Source organism: Malus sylvestris, chromosome 15 (genome assembly GCF_916048215.2).
Source record: "Malus sylvestris chromosome 15, drMalSylv7.2, whole genome shotgun sequence".
NCBI lineage: Eukaryota > Viridiplantae > Streptophyta > Magnoliopsida > Rosales > Rosaceae > Malus > Malus sylvestris.
The window spans coordinates 2813136-2832863 of NC_062274.1; the positions used below are offsets into that span (position 1 = coordinate 2813136).

The window sequence follows — 19728 nt, forward strand, 5'->3', positions numbered from 1 at the left end:
ATTTTCATTTTCTGATTTGTTAAATCAAACAGAATAAAAGCCGACAATTTAAATCATTTTTACAAAAACATTTTTAATTAAGTTCGACACAAAAACTTCTCGCTCATAAATAAGTATTTTGTTGAAGCACTTGTCAAGTGGAACTAGAAGTGCTTTTCCACAAAATAAAAGTGCATTCTCACATAAACAATCTCAAACAAACTCTATAAAATGCTAAAACGTAATTTTATAACATTTCAACAAGAAAGGAATTACCAAAACTTTGTCAAAATCTGCTGAAATTTGTTTATGAAGCTTCTGTGATGACTAGGAGAGAGAGAGAGAGAGAGAGAGAGAGAGAGAGAGAGATTCATACAAGTTTGTATGTTTTATACGATGTCTGATCTTTCCCGTATATCTTTACAAACGTGATAGACGTATTCATTAAACATACAAACTACAACTTGATTGAGATTGTTATGCATCACTACTGCAACTCTTGCTTGCTCGAGAACTTGTCCGAAACGTTTGCCATCACAAATCCTGCAAAAACCTGAGTTCAAAGAAACGCAGTTAGCGTAATACTTACCGTCACAAAAACTGACCATACAGTTAGGAGCTCCGTCTCAACGCTACTTGATAGGCTTCCCCAACTGACGTGAGGTTAGATGTTAGAAACTTGAATGTGTACATGATACAGTAGCGTGGCGTACCTGAACGCAACCAAAGATGTAGAGTGCAGAAAAATGGCGGCCGTGAATCACCATGTCGGCTACCATTGCAAGTGGAATTGTCAAGGACATGCCCAGCGTTGCAACTAATGGAGATGTCCAAACCACGGAAAGAGCCCTGTCGAAGTTTCATTTCATGTTAAAAGCATTGGGCACCAGCATCTTGTAGCTTCATAGATAGACGAAAAAACAGAAGCAGGAAGTATAGAGAATTTGAGTGTAGATTTGGCCACCACACAACATACTCGAACCAACCTCTTCCAAATTTATTTATGAAAAGGCAGTCGTGCACCTTTTGCAGAGATTAGAAAAAAATTTAGATGAAAATAAATCAGTGTGTGATCGTTACATGTCCTTGTGGTGCCCCAATGTATGTGCAGTTTTACATACCAAAAATAATCCGAAAGAACACTCCCAACAAAGCCATTTATCAGCACAGCTTCGGCAATACATTTTGAATGTGGAAACTCAAATGAAGGTTCAATCCCGATGGCATTGAGCGGCCACACTGCATGAGAAAACATTGCTGTGAGCCTGTGAGCGATGCAACTCAAAGAGAACCAAATGATATACCCGAGGGCAAGTGCTGTCTTTTCATTGTGAGACCTCTCCATTTCAAACCACGAAGAGACTTCAATATGTATTCACTTTTCTTTCCGAACTTTGAACAAAAAGCATTGTGTGCAATCAGGTTGGTTGTATTCTAGTGTGAAAATCATAACCAATGGTTGAGATATAGTCCGACTAATATTCTCCTTCTGGCAACCAATGATCTAGCTATCAAGTTTTGCCTAAAATCCATGACTGTATGTGGACATAAATAGATAATGGAATAATTACTCTACTCACCGAGCCACCACAGACCAAACACAGTGAAGAGACCAATGTATCCGAAAAGCTTCTGCACATCAGCCTTATCTCCTTTCTCCTCTGATCCAGCAAATTTCTTGAGTAACACTGCAGGTATTAGACCAGTAACTCAATAATCATAAATCCAAAAATAATTTAACCGTGTCTCAGATATATATTTGTGAAAGAGTTCAAGTACCACCGGATTCCTGAAATGTAATGTCTCACCTGTAAACAATCCATATGACGCAGCTGAGAGAAGACCAAAAATATCTCCCATTATAGAGTGCTTTCTAATCCTTTACGCAACAAAGAACAAGATACAGTGAAACGATGGTAAAATATGAATAAAAAGTAATTCCTACTGGCTAGAAACTTACTCAGATATGCTCAGCAGTTCATCAGGTGCCCAAGTTTTTCCAACAGTGGTCATGGCAACACCAGCCATGGTGACACAAACAGCAACCATCTTTGCAATAGTTATGGAATCCTGATGCAGAAGAGCTCCAAAGAAAAGTGTAAAGAGCCCCGATGTAGAAGTTAGGACAGTTGTACTTGCAACACTGGTATTTGCCAGTGCAGAGTTCGACAGATACTGCATTAGAACAAAGATATACCAATATGTCACTTGGAACTTTTTTAAAGCATAAAACGAATCCATGCATACCAAAAGAACCAAGAGCACCAAGCGGATTTCATTTCTTTTAACGCAACGTAACTTAAAATGTGAATAGAATTCCAAAAGGTTGATATGAGTAACAGGGGTGCCAAAATGACTCATGGTACCTCTGTGATAAACCACAACGGAGTAAGAATCAAGCCAAATTTTGCAATTTCGCATGGACTAAGTTGACGACTGTGTTCAAGCATGCGAGGTGCATCTTCTTCACTCTTATCCATTAGAGGTCGCCCTTCTTCCGTGTTACTAAGATCTTTGCCAGTTATTAAGCAGCTTCTAACATCTGTTTCTGGAACGTGGGGCATTTCATTTATTCTAAGAGGAATATCAAGCCCGACTGAGGTGCACAGAGCACTGACATTGCAAAAGTTCTTAACTAAATTTCGGTCCAATAAGTTGCAGAGCCAATCTTTCAAAGCTGATATAGGCAGATAAACCACCATTAGAGACACACCGAGATAAGTGAGCGAAAATGGCTGTTTGTACTTGCTGAAAATTCTCTGCATTAAAAAACAGTACAAGTTTAACATCAAAGATAAGCTCAAATCACAGCGATAGAAAACACATCCTTCCAAATATCTAGTTTAATGAGAGAATACCATGATAATGTAACGAAGCCTCCATTTGTTTCGACGAAAATAAGAGAGAAACTAAAACAGAATCTTCTCTAACCAAAACAAATCCTCAAAGAAACATCACCCCAATAAAAAAGGGAAAGAACACGAGGATGCCATTGTAGCGGTATGTCAATTCAATCACACACTGCCACTTGTGAGAGTCATAGCGCACGTGCGTGATTGGCTCAACATACCCACCGTCCATCTCATTTGTCCGCAAAGAAATACAGAACGGAATAGTGAGGACTAATAAGGCGACATTCTAAACTAATCTAGCCAACGGAGCGGAGATTCAAACTCGGTTGCAAGACAGCAGGCACACTGCCTTAACCAAAGAATCAAACTTTAAAAAAAAACAAAGAAAGAATCAACTTGGAAAAAGAATGGATGAACACAAACCTGAGTAACCTCTGCAGAAGCGACCCAGATGAACACAACCGTGCCAATCAACCCCAAACCGGCGTTGTACTTCCAACCCATGATCAAAAACACCACCCTCAAGATTTTGCAAAGTCGACCCAAATTAGGAACCGGGTTAATCTCAAAATCGGCTAAAACATCAACATCTTCTGAAATGCTCCACACGCAGCAGGACAATCCGATTTTGTGAAACTTGCTCGAGGGTTTTGGATTTTTCGTTTCGTTTTGGTACCAAATTTTGGTTCTTTGGGTAAAACCGTGACCACGGAAGTTTGAAATCGTAGAAATCAAGAAAGATTATTAACTTTCATTTTTGTGGCGTCAAAGAAAGTTGATTTGCATTCAAGTTTCCAGTTTTCTTGCTGAGTGTGTCAGCAGTCAGTTCATGAGAGTGACAGGTGGTGCCGTTTCAACTAAACTTCCTTCAAGGTGGCACTCTATTGGAAACTTGGAAAAATAACCAAATTTTAGATCTCATATAGAATTATAACCACTATTTTAATTTTATGATAATTATAACCAAAACTTGATGTAAAAGTATTAATATACCCTTAATACTAGGGTTTCTCATAACAACCACAACACAACCTTTAAACTACCTTAAAATGTTGATGATTACTGCAGATTGAGGCCACTGAATTAACTTTCTCTTTAATTAGCAAGACAACTTATGAGAATATTCAACAGAAGGTACTAATTCCATAGCTAATTATTATTTTTGTAATTAGATACTTCGATTTAGTGTTTCACTGATTAAATTGCATACATTCCAATATATTTTTCCAGTGGATGAAGAAAGAATACGAAATTGCATATGCAAAGTGAATAGTGAAAACAAAAAAGTGATGAAGATTAATTTCTCATTTTAGGATAGTTTAAAGGTTTGTTTTGGTTGTTGTGAGAAACCCTAATATTAAGGGTATATTAGTACTTTTAAATCAAGTTTTGGTTATAATTATCATAAAATTAATATGGTGGTTATAATTCTATATGGGGTCTAAAATTTGGTTATTTTTCCAAATTTCCCCACTCTATTAATGCATTCACTGCAATGCTTATTTTATTTAAGACAAATGTTTGTCCAAAACGTATGGTAACAATGGTTAAAAACGTTTAATTTACATTTAAAATTCTCGGTTTCAACTTCTCTTCCTCGTATCGGTTAAGTCAAAAAAAGAAGAAAAAAAAATTGTTTTGGCTAAATTACGTTTTCAATATAGTTTGAATGATATTCTATTTTTGTTCATACGCAGATAACTTGGATTATTTTATCGTGTTTACTATCCCGTTAAAACTGACGGTAATGATTTAACACAATAAATAGTATGAAGAGAATCAAATTGTAGACGCATATTATCCTTCTAAGATTTGTGGGGACTGGGTGGTTATACAATGTCCATTTCACTTGATTAGTAAAAAGTCCAGTGAGAAAGATTTAAGATTGTATGTATTACTTAAATAAACAGCATGAGTAAGCAAATTGGAGGCATGGATAAACCAAGTCATATAATCCAACATCTTCAAGTTCATCTAGCTCTCCTTTCTTTTACTTGATGTCTACTTTTCTTTTTTTGTTTATTGATACTTCTGATGGGGTGGAGGAATCGAAATCGCGACCTCGGGTGTATGGGGGGATGTTTTTACCAAACTGAGTTGCAAGCTCTTTGTAACTCTCTCTCCGACTCAGGACACTAAAACATAATTCATATGAGTCTGTTTTGTCGTAATATATCCCGATTTGATCACCAGGACCAAGTGATCTACGCTCAATAAAATTAAGACGCCAGTGGCCTTCAAACACAGCCAATAAGGTTGGACATTGGGTATCCGTTGAGCCTAAGATGACTTCCTTTGACGGTGACGATAGTGGTGATGGCGATGGCGGCGATGGGGATGGGTGAACCCATTGCCCATCCCTAAAGACCGTCCGCCTTTCCCTGTAAATGCGAAAATGTAGTATGTGTACGGTATTGGTGTCGACGTCCTTTACCCGGATGGGCGTTGAATCTATGTTTACTCTTATGATTTTGTTTCGGTCCCAATACCTAAATATATGCGTCTCGACGTCGTTCATGTCTAAATAGAGGCAACATCCTCCGGCCTCGGCAGCTGTCAGCTCCTTCTTGATCTTCCACTCGCTGTGAAACTCTTCCTGCGCCATTGAAGCAATGAAAAGCTATGGGGGATGAGTGAGCAGAAGACTTGTTGTCCAAGGCAACTCCATTTTCTGAAGTATATATAGGAGTTCACGGTCTAATCACAATTACTGCAAATTAATCATATTTAATCTCGATGCACGAGTTCTTGAGAAATTAAGACAATCATGCTGATAGCCTGATAGATTGTATTAAATGTGAAATTATAACAAGGCATTGGCATGGGAAGGGAAGAAGAGCCTAGTTTTGATCGATTAGAGGACTTGTAAACAAAAATGGTTGGGGAAACATATGGTTATGTTGTACATAACTGCGGTACAAGGCTTCGTTGTCTAACGAGCTCGTGGAGATCATGAACAATCTTGAACACAGAATCAGGCTTTGCCAACTTCAATGCATTTTCCGACATGGCCTTTAGCTCATTGGCTTTCGGACCAAACCAATCAGCAACGATCCTTGCTATCTTTTTCGGCGATTTAGAGTATTTCCCGCACCCGTTTTCAACGACATATGGTACATTCCCAACTTCCTACAATGTGAAGAAACGGTCATTTGCTACATTTTCCAGTGAGGGGATTCTCAAAACAGAGCAGCACAAGGGAAAGTAGATTATATCATCACCATTACCTGTCCGGCAATGTAATCGTTCAGAATAATTGGGAGGCCTCTTATCATGGCTTCTGCAATAGTTCCTGGACCGGCCTATTAAAAAGAAGTAGACAAAATGGTTGGTAACAAAATATACAAGACTGTCATGGTTTTTACGGTTGTTGACAAACTTACCTTTGTAATTATGCAGTCGCAAGCTCCCATGCATTCCTCCATTTTAGTAACAAACCCCTTCACCTATAATGTCAATCAATTTTAGATACTAACTTCTGTTTATCTAATGCTGTGTTTCGGACTATGCATTCAAAGGGTATAAAAATACCTGGACAGGGATCTTCCAGTTGATTGAAAGCAACTTGTTCGCAAGCTTTTTGTTGCGACCACATATGACAAGGACCTGGCCTACAGGCTCCCCAAGATTCTCGTCATATAATGCATCCCCAAGTGCCCGAGCCGTAGCCTCGATAGGACCCATTCCTTCTCCTCCTCCCATTAGCAACACAGCAGGAAGATCCTCCTCCATTCCTAGTTCTCTTCGAAGTTCAGCCTGCATTGAAATAAACAAAACATGACAAAGGTAGTCAACATTTATTTAAAACCACGGTCTGCGATCGTGGAATGTGCAATCTAAAACCACTGTCTACAAATGCTTTTACCGTAACTCATAGAAGAGTATTATCTTTATATCATCAAAATCCAATTGACAGCTTACAACTACTGATTTCAAATTTCCAATCAACATTCATGAGCCCTTTTATCATCACACCACTTGCCGATTCTTTTAGTCGTACAACAATTACATCAAGGTTAAAGAGTATGTTGATCAGTAACCAACCTTTGGTCGCACAGGCTTGACAAAGTTAGGCCGCACAGGGAGGCCATAAACCTTGATTTGGGAAGTCTGGAGTCCAGCTTTCAATGCCCTCTTAGCAACCTCGGTTGTTGGGCAATAGCATCTCGTTACAAGCTTATGAAACCTGGAAATCAAAACATAAAATATCAAAGGTATGCTTGGAAAAGGAGGCTATGTTTCCTAATAGGAGCTCTGTGCAAAACTAACCATGTAGGATGGCAAGTACTTAAATCCGTGACAACTGTGGTAAAAACTATCTTCTTCAATAGACCCTTTCCCCTCAAGACACGAAGTGGTACATGCTGCATCAGCGGATGCACACTGATAATAATATCCGGCTGGTATTTCATCAGTCCTTTGGCAACCTCCCTACAAAACGAAACAGAATTTGAGGATGTCAACAAGGCATACTGCCGAAATGCTGTCTTTGAGCCATAATTTGACACGGTTATATTTGTGAAAAAAGAGAAAGGTTTGACGGAACATATGAAAAACTCATGAATAGTAGGACAAATTTGCTCATTTCTGTATCTGTAATCCTATCTGACGTTTTCCTCACAGGGTTTAAAAATCTGCCAGAACAGCATACAATCTCGTCCTCAAAAATGACATTTCCATCGAAATTTATGAGCTTATAGTGCATAAGATACATGATTAAAAAAGTTGTAAATTCCTGAATGCTATTCTAATCACTAAAACTTATGGTCAACGGCTGCTGCAATATATAACCATTCGAAAATTGAAAGGCGTGTTATATTTTAATTTAATATATGGTGGTCAACTATGACATGAAGCAAAAGAATGTACAACTACCTTGGAAAACAGACTACAACAACAACAACAACAAAGACAGTCGAAATGATTATAAATTTATAAGCATTAACCTATAATGAAAACAAATTCCTACCGAGCTATAAATGTAGAAGTTGCTGCAAAATTAGACTGATGCACCAGACGCGGAGCGGTTCCATAGTATGTCATTTTCCATAACGGCCCGTGTTTCACCAAGAAATTATAGCTCCTGGGAAGTTGATTAAATGGCCAAGGCGTATGATCCGACCATAAGTCAGTAACAAAGACCTGCGATATGCACTCTTAATTGAAAACATGATCAACAAATATGCACACTCACATATCCATTTTTCTTTCTCCCCCAAGTATTCTCATTAATTAATGAAATTTTGAGGGAAAGAAGATAAAAATTATACTTTTCGATCTTACTCCCTATGGTGTTATGCTATTACATTGCTTTTTTCATGTAATTCCCATTTCTCTCTACATTAGTCAAACAACCAAATACAAGTTCCATAACAAAGTTGAAATTTTTAGCACAATTCAGAATAACTGACCTGATATTCGTCCCCAAACTCCTCATTAAACGCTGCCTTAATCGCCTCCGCAGAAGCGCGGTGGCCGCCGCCGGTGTCACTCATCAAAATCAATACTTTCTTGGGGCTCTCCGCCTCCACACCATTCAACGCAATCCCATTATCGTTAACGCCGCCGCCATCTTCTATCAACACATTGTTATTGTCCCCAACGCCGTTATCCGACCCATTTCCATTTCCGTCCCCGGACCCGACGCGAACAGAAGCGAACCCAATTGGGAATCTGTCACAGTGGAACCGAATAGCCCGATTAAACTCCGTCACAACCCTCCGAATGCCCGAACCGCCGCGACTGCTCAAACTTAGTGAAGCTGAAACACCGACCTTGGGCTTCGTCCCGGCACCTGAAGCACCCCCAAAGGCGTCGAAATACAAGAAATTCGACAAAAACGAGGAGTGCCCATCTGAACCGGAACTGCTGTGAGGCCCTGAGCTGAAGGCGAACCGACCCAATCGGGAAACGAGGTCATAGACCGGGCTGGGTTCCTGGGCTGCGACAGAAGAGTTGTACATGGTGGGATTTATGGATTGGGGAGAATTAAACCATGGCGGACGAGCAGTGAATTGGGTTTTGGGTAAAAAGGCTGGAAAATGAAACGCCAGAAGAGAACAAGGTGAGCTTCGAAGGGAGAGAGAGAGAGAGAGGGAAGGGGATGTGGGGGGTTTTGGAGAGACAGTGAAGTTAGCGGAGTGGAAATCTTGGAGGGGATTTTGGTGCGTACAAGACTACGAATGCATGTGCGCGCGCGAGTGATAGGAGGAGATTCTTGGTATATTAGGCACAAAATTGGTAGCAAGAGAGTGGGTCGTCTTTAACTATATTGGGTTGGATTGGTTAGGTTTATCCCAACTCAAGTTGGTCTATAATCTCTCTATATACTTTTGTAACTTGGAGAGAGATTCGAATTTGGTGTAAAGAGACGGGTTCATTATTCTAACTAATTGGTCATATCTCTACGAAAGACACTAACAAGGTGTATTGAACTTTCTGCACCACTTTTTCAATCTTGAAGAATGCTATAATCAGTTGTCAACACACAAGATTTCTAACGACATAATTTTTTGTTGTTTTGACAACTTTAACAAGTCACTCGTATCTCTGCCAATTGTCTCGTGTTGTCTACGCCTAACAATCTCCACCTAGAAGGCCCAAAAAAACATATGAATTAATTATTTTTCTATTGAAGTTTTGTGAGTACACATTGCATTAATCGCCCCAAATGGCCAATTGACTTTAGCAAATACTCATGCAGATTGACTACAATGCATCAATGATTGTACATGGTGATTGACCTTAACACAACTCTACTCTTGTTAGGTCAACAACCCAAAAATGCATGTTGTTACCATTCAAAAAATTTAATCATAAATGAGAATCTAGTCAAGTTAGAACGTAAAGAATGACCAAAAAACAAGTTTTGGCCTCGAGATCTTTGTGTTATGTTGTAAATATTAGTTAAGGTGTGAAGGCCAGAACAAATCAATGAACACATTTGCCAACACCATATAAACTTCACATTAATGGTGTGAAATCGTACATAAAAGCTACGGGAGATTAAATTATGTGCGTATTTTTATCGAATTTTGCACATTTTTGCTTTTTTATTAACAAACGATAGCGTTAATAATTAATTTATTAATTGTTAAGAAAAGAAAAATCGGTAAACATCAAACCCGTATCATGATACATAAACTTAATAATTTTCTGCTACTGCAATAAAAATGTCATCTGCACATCATTTCGCTTTTGTTAGAGCCAAAAGGGGAAAAAGCACAATCACCATGTGATTTTCGTTCTTATTAAATTTTGGTGTTGGTAAATTGTAAGCAGCCCATGTGATTTATATGCCATTTGACTCGAGTGGACGGACCGTCCAGAACCACCGGCCTTTTGGATTTCTAATTCACCGACCAACTTGTGTCCTTGCTTCTGAAATTGGGCTCGTGGTGACCAAAATTTGAGCCGGAATTTATATCAAAAATTTGGGTCAGAGGACAGTTATCAAAGGTGGGTAGGCCCATGCTCGTGAGAGAAAGCCGAGTCCGTAAGCCCTAAACCACCCCGAAATAGAATGGCTTCATATTGGTCCGCAAATTACACGCGTCAAGTAAATTATAGTATCTTTAATTTTAGTGTTTTTCAGTTGACTGAGGGTAATCAAGCTTAAGACACGTTGAGCATGAAAAGTAACACAACCAACAAGTTACAAGGGCACCGGTTGAACTTGAGATATGTTCATCTATTACATTTGAACTTAGAGCATCCGATATTACACACACATGACACGTATTTTGTTATTGAACTCTTTGTGCAGATAATACGAAATATTTCTCTAACAAAATCTAAACAATGCAAATGTAGGCATAACCATATTGACTAGAGCAAATGTTATTCTTTCTGCATTTGAGTTTGAATTTTCATTCTCATAATTAATATTTGATTAAAGTATCAAACATCTTTCATGTTGAGAAGAAAATAAAAAGATCCATGCACCCAAAATTGGTCATGACATCACATAATGCACTTTGACATGTCAAGAGGCAACAAATTCTTTTCTCTCATATTGGCAATGATTTTATGGGGGCAAGGCAATGCCTTTTTCTGCAAGGGATTTAGAACTTTTCAATCACAAAAAAGTAGCAGCTACTAGGCCAAGAAGTGCTTATTGCTCTTTGCAGAAAATGCTTTCATCTAATCACACTACTTCTCATCCATCCCACATGCTCCAATCCACTAACAAATTTCAAAAGCCTTATTATATCAGAGATTATGTGCAAACCCTAACCACAGAGAATTCAACTCTCTCAATCATGGCTGCATTTTTTCCTCATGTGGCAGGGTTTGAGAATTGCTTGACTTTATGTGTCTTAAAGTAAAAGCTTTTCTATTATATGGAGAGATTAGTTAATTGGGTATTATCTTGAGGATATTTCATGTCCAACGAAATTTTTATTAAGGTTTTATTTAGTTGATAATTATTTTATTTTCAGTGTTTAATTTGTGACTAATTACCTTCATGATAATTTGAAAATTTGAGATTAATTAGATCCATACTCTTAGCACTTTAGAGCATCTCAAAAAGAGATGTAAAAATGTCAAAATCAGCACTAATAGTAAAAAAGACAGCAACAATGTTTTCTAACCGCAAAGCCAAATCTGATGTGGCATGACATGGATTGATAGTCCTCACCCTTCTGCCAAAATTGACAGAAGCTTCAAATATTTTTTTAATTGATTATTAAATACATTTTTTTTGGTTTTAAACATTTATTATAATAGTTTTAGGTAATGAAAATTAAAAACATACCATGTGGAGAGCGAATTTTAAAAAATGTCAAAATGTCACATAAGCTGTCAAATTTAAATTTTATGTTTAAAATTTAGCATCTTCTTTGAAGATGCTCTTATGCACTTTAACATCTTCTTTGAAGATGCTCTTATGCACTTTAACTAAGAACAACATGCAATGCAACTCAGCCAAATTACAATTTATGAAAATAAATTATTAATTTCTTTATTAAGGATAATTAACTAAGGACAAATCACTTTGGATGATCCAAATTCCACAATATTATGCTTCCCCAAAATTCAAAGTGGTAACAATTTTGGTAAGAAATGACATAATTATTTTTAGGGAACTTTAATGAAAAGATTATGGTACTTTTCACTTTAACAAAAAAATCACATTTTTACACTAAAAAGTCAATCATGGTACTATTCACTTTACCTTTTATTTTGTTCTTATCTTTAAAACTCAAAGTTTTCAAACTATTTTCATTAGTTTTCTTTTATTTGTACTGTGTTTTTTTGCATAGGTTTCAAAACTTTGTTCATGGCAACTGTCCCCATATTATCATTTCGTAACCAGTTACTTAATTTATATTTTTCTAAGTAACCAATAGTAATGTACCAACTTAATCCTTGCTTTTCCATCTTTGCTGGACCAAGAAGCTTTAACTTTTAGACATGAAGAAATAAGTGTGATATTGACAATCTCATATCTCCTCCATACGACACGCTTGACTAGCTACCCTCCTGTCGTTCTATTTTCAACCCCGTATTCAATCATGAATCTTATAGTTTTGCTCATTTTTTGTTTTATTTTATTTTAATTTTACTATTATTACGAGATCGAGAAGGGAGAGTTCAAAATTATTATATTAATTAGGAAAGAGGAAAATTTTGAACTCATAACGCATGGGTAGAAATCCAACACCCTATTTACTACGTTATTAGCCAACATGAATATTTTTGTTTCTTTTATTTACACTAATAACATGCTTAGCCCCAGTTTGGGGTTGAGGTGATTTTAAAAAAAGCTCCTATGAAAAAAAGCTGGGAGTGTTTTTGGTGTTTGGTAAACTAAAAAAAAGGGCTTATTTTGGAAGCTGCTGTGAGAATAAGCTGAAATCAAAGGAAAAAGCTGAAGCTGCCATTTGTAGCTTTGGAAAACTGGCTTTTTTTCAAAGCACACAGAACTACAGTGCTCCTTTAATGAAAAGACCCACTATCAGACTGCTTTTTTTTCCAAAAGCACTTTTACAAAAAAATTTACCAAACACTCTGCTGATTTATTTCACAGCCGCTTATTCTCACAGCACAGCCGCTTATTCTCACAGCAGCTTTTTTTCAAAGCACAGCAATACCAAACCAGCCCTTACTTAAAATGCATTTTAAATTGTAACAATTGTTTTTTGTACGTTTATTAATATATATGTATTTTTCTTTTTGATACAGTTATATTATTTAGATTGAGATAGTGAGACAATAAAGTAGTTGTGAACTCATTAATCTCAATATTTAAATCTAATACCTCCTACTTAAAAGTATTCTAATTTTTAACTTATCTTGCATTAAATGAAAATTATACAATAAACACAATTCGTAATTTAATACTTGGTAAGTCATGTAGTAAATTGATTAGGAGATCTAGTAGTCTATGTTCTTTTATATCCTTGACTTCAATAATTCATATAGCTTTCCTTGTTTTAAATAAGTAATGTCACGTATACGACTTCTATTAAGTAGTTCCATGAAGCTTAGTTATAGGGTGCGGAAGAAAATGCAGTGCCAATCATTTTAGACAGGCTTATGATGGATTCATTGACTAATGAGCAAAAGAAACGACCTAATTTCAAAAAGAGAGGATAATGATTCATTGACCACTTGGTTTATGACTTGTGAGGGAGAATCCAATCGTCAACAAGAAAGTTCATCTCTTGGAAAATTGCATGTGAAAGGAACGCAGAAGCGTCCGAAACCAATCCAAATGGTAAAAACGTACAAGAATTAAAGACTGGGAGAAGTGGAGAAATTGGTAGAAAGCATTGAGCAGACAAGGATGCGAAAACTCCCAATCATTTTAGACCTTGATTTCAGTGATGTACTTACTACTTAGAGTCAAACTAAATTCAACGATCAATAATACAAATTATACCACACTAGATGTTCTAGTCCAATACTGCGTCTAACTCTCTTTTATACGTAAGTTCGAATACCTTAGATATTTTTAATGCTCGTTTGGGTAGTACTTTTTAATAAATGAGAAAACACTTTGATTTTGAAATCAGTAATTAGTAAAAATGCAAGTTAATTCTGAAGAAACACTTCTCTTTTGGGATCCAAAAACATATTCTCTAAAAATGGTTTCAATCAGCTACTTAATATTACAGTCTAGTAGTATTCCTATTTACTTGTAAGTGAGAGGTTTTAGGTTCGATTTTCGTTAAAGGTGAATTTGAATCACGTTATTGCTAGCCCATTACGAGGCTTAACCTACTCTTTCATCCACACTTAGCATAGATAATATCATTTGTTAAAAAAAAATCAATCAATCATTTAAAATCACTTTCCAAACGAGCTTTTAAAAATTGAGTGTTTAATATCGTTTTTATATAGTCATTTAGTACTACGATCTAGTGATATTCTTCTTCACTTGTAAAAGATTTGGATCATTTCCTGAGTCAATGGAGAGGATCCTCTTGACCAAGCATTGTGGGTCGTTAGATAGAATCCAACGGCTTTAATTATTATAACTTTAAAGGAACCCCTGTTTGTAGCCGTTGGATAAAAATCCAACGGGCTCACATCCCATCCGCTTAGATAATATCGTTTTATATAAAATAAAGTTAATAAATAATCTTTTTAACTATACAGAGTCAATTATTTTGTCTTTTTAGCATTTTTTTTCAACTCAAAATTCATTTGCTTTTGCCTTTATACGACCAATTGTAGCAAAATTAAAGCAACCAGAAATAATGATTGGACGGGTGTGGTCTTAATCGGTCGACAAGTCCGCCAAAGACTTGTTCATGTGAACTGAAGAAACCATGCATTGATCATTTTCGTACCGGAAACCTACCAGATAAGCCTACTGCGGGAAAAGATAGCCGCCGTTGAGTATCCCATTCCCAGGCATCGGACGGCCATGATTAATAAAGCTCGAAGTTTTGCTAAGATATGTGGCAATGATTAGGGTTGGATTTCGTTTTTCCAAACTATTAACAAAATAAAATGGGCCTGCATCATTAGAATTTACTTACAGATTATGTGATCAACCAGTTTATAATATTTTTCATTGCACCGGTTTCGTAGTAGGTAACGATTGAAACATAACAGAAGGATAAAACATAAATTGCATGTTGCAAGCAAAATCTGATAGTTTATTATTTAGTGTTATACATTAATTTGTCTGAATTTACTTTTTCTTATGATAACTATTGTAAGATGAGAAAATTGAATGCAAAACTTCGACGAACGAAAATAAATCATCAACTACTCATGGTAAGTTTTCTATAAACAGTGGCGGCAAGTGATGAGTGACAAGAGAGTGGTCTTACACAGCACGTTCGTATTCCGTGATTGATATATTTTAAAAGTCTCGATTCAATGGCGGCTTAATTTACTAAAATATATGTTTATGTGTAATAAAAGATGTGATCTAATAAATATCCTTCCGTAAATGAAATGATAAGGGAAATAATATTCATTTTTATTTCCGACTTATGTACATTTTTGGATGTTTTTAATATTTACACTAAAAATACAAGTGATCGTTTACCATAGTAGTGAAAATAAGTTGTTCCTTTGCATTTCGGCGTTGATTCGAACTTTATCAATTCCCTAATGTAACAACTAACCACCAGTACTATCGTCTTATCAAAAACAAATATTTACACTAAAAATAGAATTTTATGACAAAAATTAATATTTTCCAAAAAAAAAAGAAGAACAAAAATTAATATGTGTGGGCAAAAAAAAAAATGACGAACATAAATTATTTCCCAATAATTATTAATAATTAATAACTCAGTCAAAAAACGTCGATATATAATTCGCAGTTGCAGTTGATCAACTCAGTCATGACAGTCACAGCTCGGCTATATATTAAACAAAAAAAATCATTTAAATCAAAAAATTCCTTACAAACTCGCATGCACGACGAACAGAAAAGTCTCACACACATATATAATTATATACTGGTATTACAGAAATCCAAAAAAATCTATCAGAAAAAAGAAAATACATTATATTTTGGTTGACAGAAATTTGATATGTAATTTAATTATTTAATATTTAGGAGGACGGCAGAGACTTGTGATCAAGATGACTGGGTGAACTCAGTGGAAACAGAGTCAGCAGCTCGGGCGGCTCGGCCCCTCTGGGCGTACTGAGCGGCGAAGGGTGCAAATAAAAACCCTTCTCCGCAATTGCCTTGTCCTCCTCCGCCACCGCCGCGGGAGACGACGGCGACTCGGACCCTGAACTCGGGAATGAAAACGAGTCGAACCCGAGTGGTGTGATGGGACTCGGAATCGGCTGAGAGCCGTGTAGGGTGGCGAGGCTGAGTTTGATCTCCAGCTTTCTCATGGTATGTCTCCGCTCTTGGAGCTTGAACGGTGACCGGCGGGGGCTTGTTAGGTCACCGGGAGTGGTGGGTGATTTAGGGTAGTGCCTTGCTGGGTGGGTGACCGGGAGCTTTTCCGAGTTGCCGGATAAGCCAGTGAGCTTCTGAACGAGGTCTCTGAAGTTGTTTGTGTCTGCCTGAACGAAGGTTGTGGGTGACGATGTTGGTGAACAGAGGTTGCTGTTGCTTTGTATTGAGTGATGATGTCTTTCCATTTTTAGAGAGAGAGAGAGAGAGAGAGAGAGAGAGGGAGATTTACAAAACTAAAGTTATGTAATTAATGGTTTATGCTTTTGTTGGGAGTTTGGGAGAGAGGGAACGAATGTGTGATAGATATGGATGAGAGACTAGTCTTGAAAAGAGAGTGATCTTTTATAATGGTGACTTTGGGTTAATGTTGTTATGGGCATATATAAGTATTTCAAAAATGAAAAATGATTTGTGCATGCTCGTTTTCTTACATGTTTTTAATTTTATTTTTGTCATTCATTTTTTTTTTTTTGATATTCAGTTTAAATTCAAAAATAAAAAATGAGTGTTCAAAATGAAAAAAATGGTAAAAAAACTCTAAATTTTATTATTTGTATCATATTAATTAATAGTATTTTACTTCTGCTAAAAAGATAACAAGTCAAGTCACCATCTATAGAAGAACTTGAATGCAACGTATTCTTAATTAGCAATCTAATTCTTACTTATCTCAAGCATAATGTGTTGCGTGAAAAAGAATCAAGAGGCTATCTAGAAAAAAAAAAAAAAACTCGAGCTTTTTGCAAAAATGACACAGGATTCATTGGATGAGTACGTCATGGGTGTGGTGTAACTTTAGGTTACTAATTAATTAACTAAATTATGGGCTTTGCCTGAATTTGCTTTATGTTCAGACCGCTGGTTTGGAATATTCAATCAAACACACACAAGAAAAATAAAGGAAATAAATTATAAAAGGGGGGAGGAAAATAGACACAGTAGGTTCAGACTCACACATCAAACCTTATCTCTTGCTAGGATTTTGCTTCAAAGTCTCGATAATTATTCACCACCATTTGCACCCTAAATATATATTATATAGCTTTACAACGACTTACTCGTTTGAAAAATATTTTTAAAATAACCGAAAATACTTTTAGTTAAAGTGTTTTTGGGCTCCAAAAATACTTGAAATGATTTATGCAGAAAACACCAATTATGTGTTTCTTAAAGAAAGCAGTTTAAGTGTTTTTCCAATATTCAATTATATTTTTACTAAAGATTGGTTTTAAAAGCAATCTCATTAAGAACGTTTTCAGCTATTTTAAAAGCATTTTAAAACGAGATCGGAGTCTTTGCAATTTCAATTGGTGGGAAGATATATAAAACATTTAAGGACTTTAGCATGTCACTCCCGCACATAAACAATTTCTTGGTACTTCTCCATCTTATTTTTCATTGTCAATAATAAGAGAGAGATTCAAATACCTCTAGTTATAAATTAAGCATTTCATCCCACTCACATTGGGGTTAGGCGAGTTTACAGGATGTGTCCACTTGAATTCGACTCTTTTTATACGTTAAAATAATTTAAAATATAGCCTTATTCATAACAAATATCTTATTATCGTTAATCAACAGCGAATTTGTTATTCGTTTATCATTCTTTACATAAAAGTGAGTGCATGGAGCCATGTCTACAATCTTACGAGTGACAGATGCATATATACTTAATGACACTCCAAAGTCCAACTATATGTTCTTCTAGCTAATTGCCTCCTTTGTTTAATTAAGTGTGGTATAAATTATTGTTTTTTATTAATATTGTACCTAGACACTCACCCTCCCATCTCATTCTTCCCTTTTTTGTGACATATCTTTTTTATGCGCAGTGATGGATATGCTTCAATCCATTAGACGCAATTTGTGCCGTTTAAAATTTTAAATTAAGCCGCCGACAGACACAATTAGTAAGCTCTGATTCTAATTTCTAAATTATATTGAGCATTTTATTTGATTAGACAAAAAGGCACACGAACCGTATTCTGTCTCAACGTACGCTTGAATGGTTTAGTAAAAACTATATTTTTAGTATTGAATTTTCGTACTCTTATGCAATAAAGTTGATCTTGTGAAATTCGATATAATTAGCATAAAAGAGTTTTGCTGTTAATGATTTGGTTCGTTTGAATTTACCATGCAATTTGGGTCTTGTTTTTTTTGAGTAAGTTCCTTCTTGTTGTAAATATAATTAGAGTCTCGTGCCTCGTGATATTCTAATGTAATCTTTTTTATTTTATTTTGGGCTTGATGCCCTGTTGTCATCCAGAAAAAACAAATATTTAAGTATAATAACCATTAGAAAGGAAAAGTTTGGGATTAATAATGAAACTATAGACATAACATTTGAAAAAAAAAAAAAAGTGAACAAGTTAGAGCATATCCAAAAAAGATTTCATAAGTGCCAAGAAGACATTCAACGGTAAAAAAAAGCAACAAAACTTTCTCCAACCAATGCTTCATTTCTCACATGGAATAGCGTCTAGGCTCTTGCTGCCTAATTTAACGTTGCTGTTAAATTGAGCTTTTGAGTTTTAATAGATGGGCTCTCATTCAATATTAAAATTAGGTTTGGCTGTAAGAATATGAGTGGATATCAGTTTTCAATATAGCGTCCACATAAGCCATCATCTTTAAATGTTGTGTTTAAAATTTGATATATCTTTGGCTTAAATGTTAAAATGGTCCTTGTGTTTTAGTCATTGAGTCAATTTAGTCCCTGTGTTTTTAATTTGATCAATTTGATCAATTTGGTCCTTGTGTTTTAGTTATTGGGTCAATTTAGTCCATGTGTTTTTAATTTGGCTAATTTGGTCCTTGTGTTTATCTCCGTTAGCCAATTAAGGACATTTTATCCAATTTTTGAAATTTTTTTATAAATTATTATAAACTTATTTATAAAATTATTTATTTGATTTAAAATATTTAAAAATGAAATAAAATTTAAAAATTTTAAAAAAATTTCTCCTCCCAACTCTCCGACCTCCTCCCTAACATTAAAATAAATGGGCCTGATTTAATAATCCGGTGCTTATTTAATACAAGGCTTAAATGTCAAAATAATCTCTGTGTTATAGCCAAATGGCCAATTTAGTCTCCATGTTTTTTATTTGGCTAATTTAGTCATTGTGTTTGTCTATGCTAGCTAATTAAGGACATTTCATTCAATCTCTTTTAAAAAATCCATAAGAAAAATTATATGAGATGTAATTACCCTTTCTATTTACATAAAAATGAAAGTCAATGAGAAATAACACATATAAGAGATAAAACTTTCAATCGGAAAAATGATTAAGGTTGTGACATAGAAAAGAGAGGGGGTAATGTTAGGGAGGAGGTCGGAGAGTTGGGAGTATAATATATATTTTTAAATTTTTTTTATTTCATTTTTAAATATTTTAAATCAAATAAATACTTTTATAAATAAGTTTATAATAATTTATAATTTTTTTTTCAAAAATTGGATAAAATGTCTTTAATTGGCTAACAAAGATAAACACAATGACCAAA

General features: G+C 35.6%; 3 protein-coding genes across 3 annotated transcripts; all 3 read right to left on the reverse strand.

The window, feature by feature from the left end:
- Positions 1–348: 348 nt before the first annotated feature.
- On the reverse strand, positions 349–3605 carry LOC126602363 (uncharacterized vacuolar membrane protein YML018C-like). Its single transcript, XM_050269206.1, has 8 exons — positions 3255–3605; positions 2346–2738; positions 1940–2154; positions 1788–1858; positions 1560–1667; positions 1101–1218; positions 693–828; positions 349–532 (listed from the first exon to the last, which is right to left on the reverse strand). The coding sequence occupies exons 1-8, from the start codon at positions 3333–3335 to the stop codon at positions 467–469; spliced, it is 1188 nt and encodes a 395-aa protein (XP_050125163.1). The 5' UTR covers positions 3336–3605; the 3' UTR covers positions 349–466.
- Positions 3606–5538: 1933 nt separating this feature from the next.
- Positions 5539–9114, reverse strand: LOC126602362 (probable monogalactosyldiacylglycerol synthase, chloroplastic). Its single transcript, XM_050269205.1, has 8 exons — positions 8243–9114; positions 7801–7973; positions 7101–7262; positions 6876–7017; positions 6363–6587; positions 6215–6277; positions 6059–6133; positions 5539–5960 (listed from the first exon to the last, which is right to left on the reverse strand). Exons 1-8 carry the CDS (start codon positions 8792–8794, stop codon positions 5727–5729), a joined length of 1626 nt encoding a protein of 541 aa, XP_050125162.1. The 5' UTR covers positions 8795–9114; the 3' UTR covers positions 5539–5726.
- A 6552-nt stretch (positions 9115–15666) lies between these two features.
- On the reverse strand, positions 15667–16551 carry LOC126605641 (VQ motif-containing protein 4-like). The gene has a single exon (XM_050273052.1). It carries the CDS (start codon positions 16401–16403, stop codon positions 15858–15860), a length of 546 nt encoding a protein of 181 aa, XP_050129009.1. The 5' UTR covers positions 16404–16551; the 3' UTR covers positions 15667–15857.
- Positions 16552–19728: the final 3177 nt, after the last annotated feature.

Coding starts and splice junctions, on each gene's coding strand:
- LOC126602363 (XM_050269206.1), bottom strand. CDS start 3,335: ATGGGTTGGAAGTACAACGCCGGTTTGGGGTTGATTGGCACGGTTGTG. Junction 2,739..3,254: donor CTTCTGCAGAGGTTACTCAG/GTTTGTGTTCAT, acceptor TTTTTAATGCAG/AGAATTTTCAGCAAGTACAA. Junction 533..692: donor ACATCTTTGGTTGCGTTCAG/GTACGCCACGCT, acceptor CTTTGAACTCAG/GTTTTTGCAGGATTTGTGAT.
- LOC126602362 (XM_050269205.1), bottom strand. CDS start 8,794: ATGTACAACTCTTCTGTCGCAGCCCAGGAACCCAGCCCGGTCTATGAC. Junction 7,018..7,100: donor AGTACTTGCCATCCTACATG/GTTAGTTTTGCA, acceptor TTTGATTTCCAG/GTTTCATAAGCTTGTAACGA. Junction 6,278..6,362: donor ACTGGAAGATCCCTGTCCAG/GTATTTTTATAC, acceptor TTGACATTATAG/GTGAAGGGGTTTGTTACTAA.
- LOC126605641 (XM_050273052.1), bottom strand. CDS start 16,403: ATGGAAAGACATCATCACTCAATACAAAGCAACAGCAACCTCTGTTCA.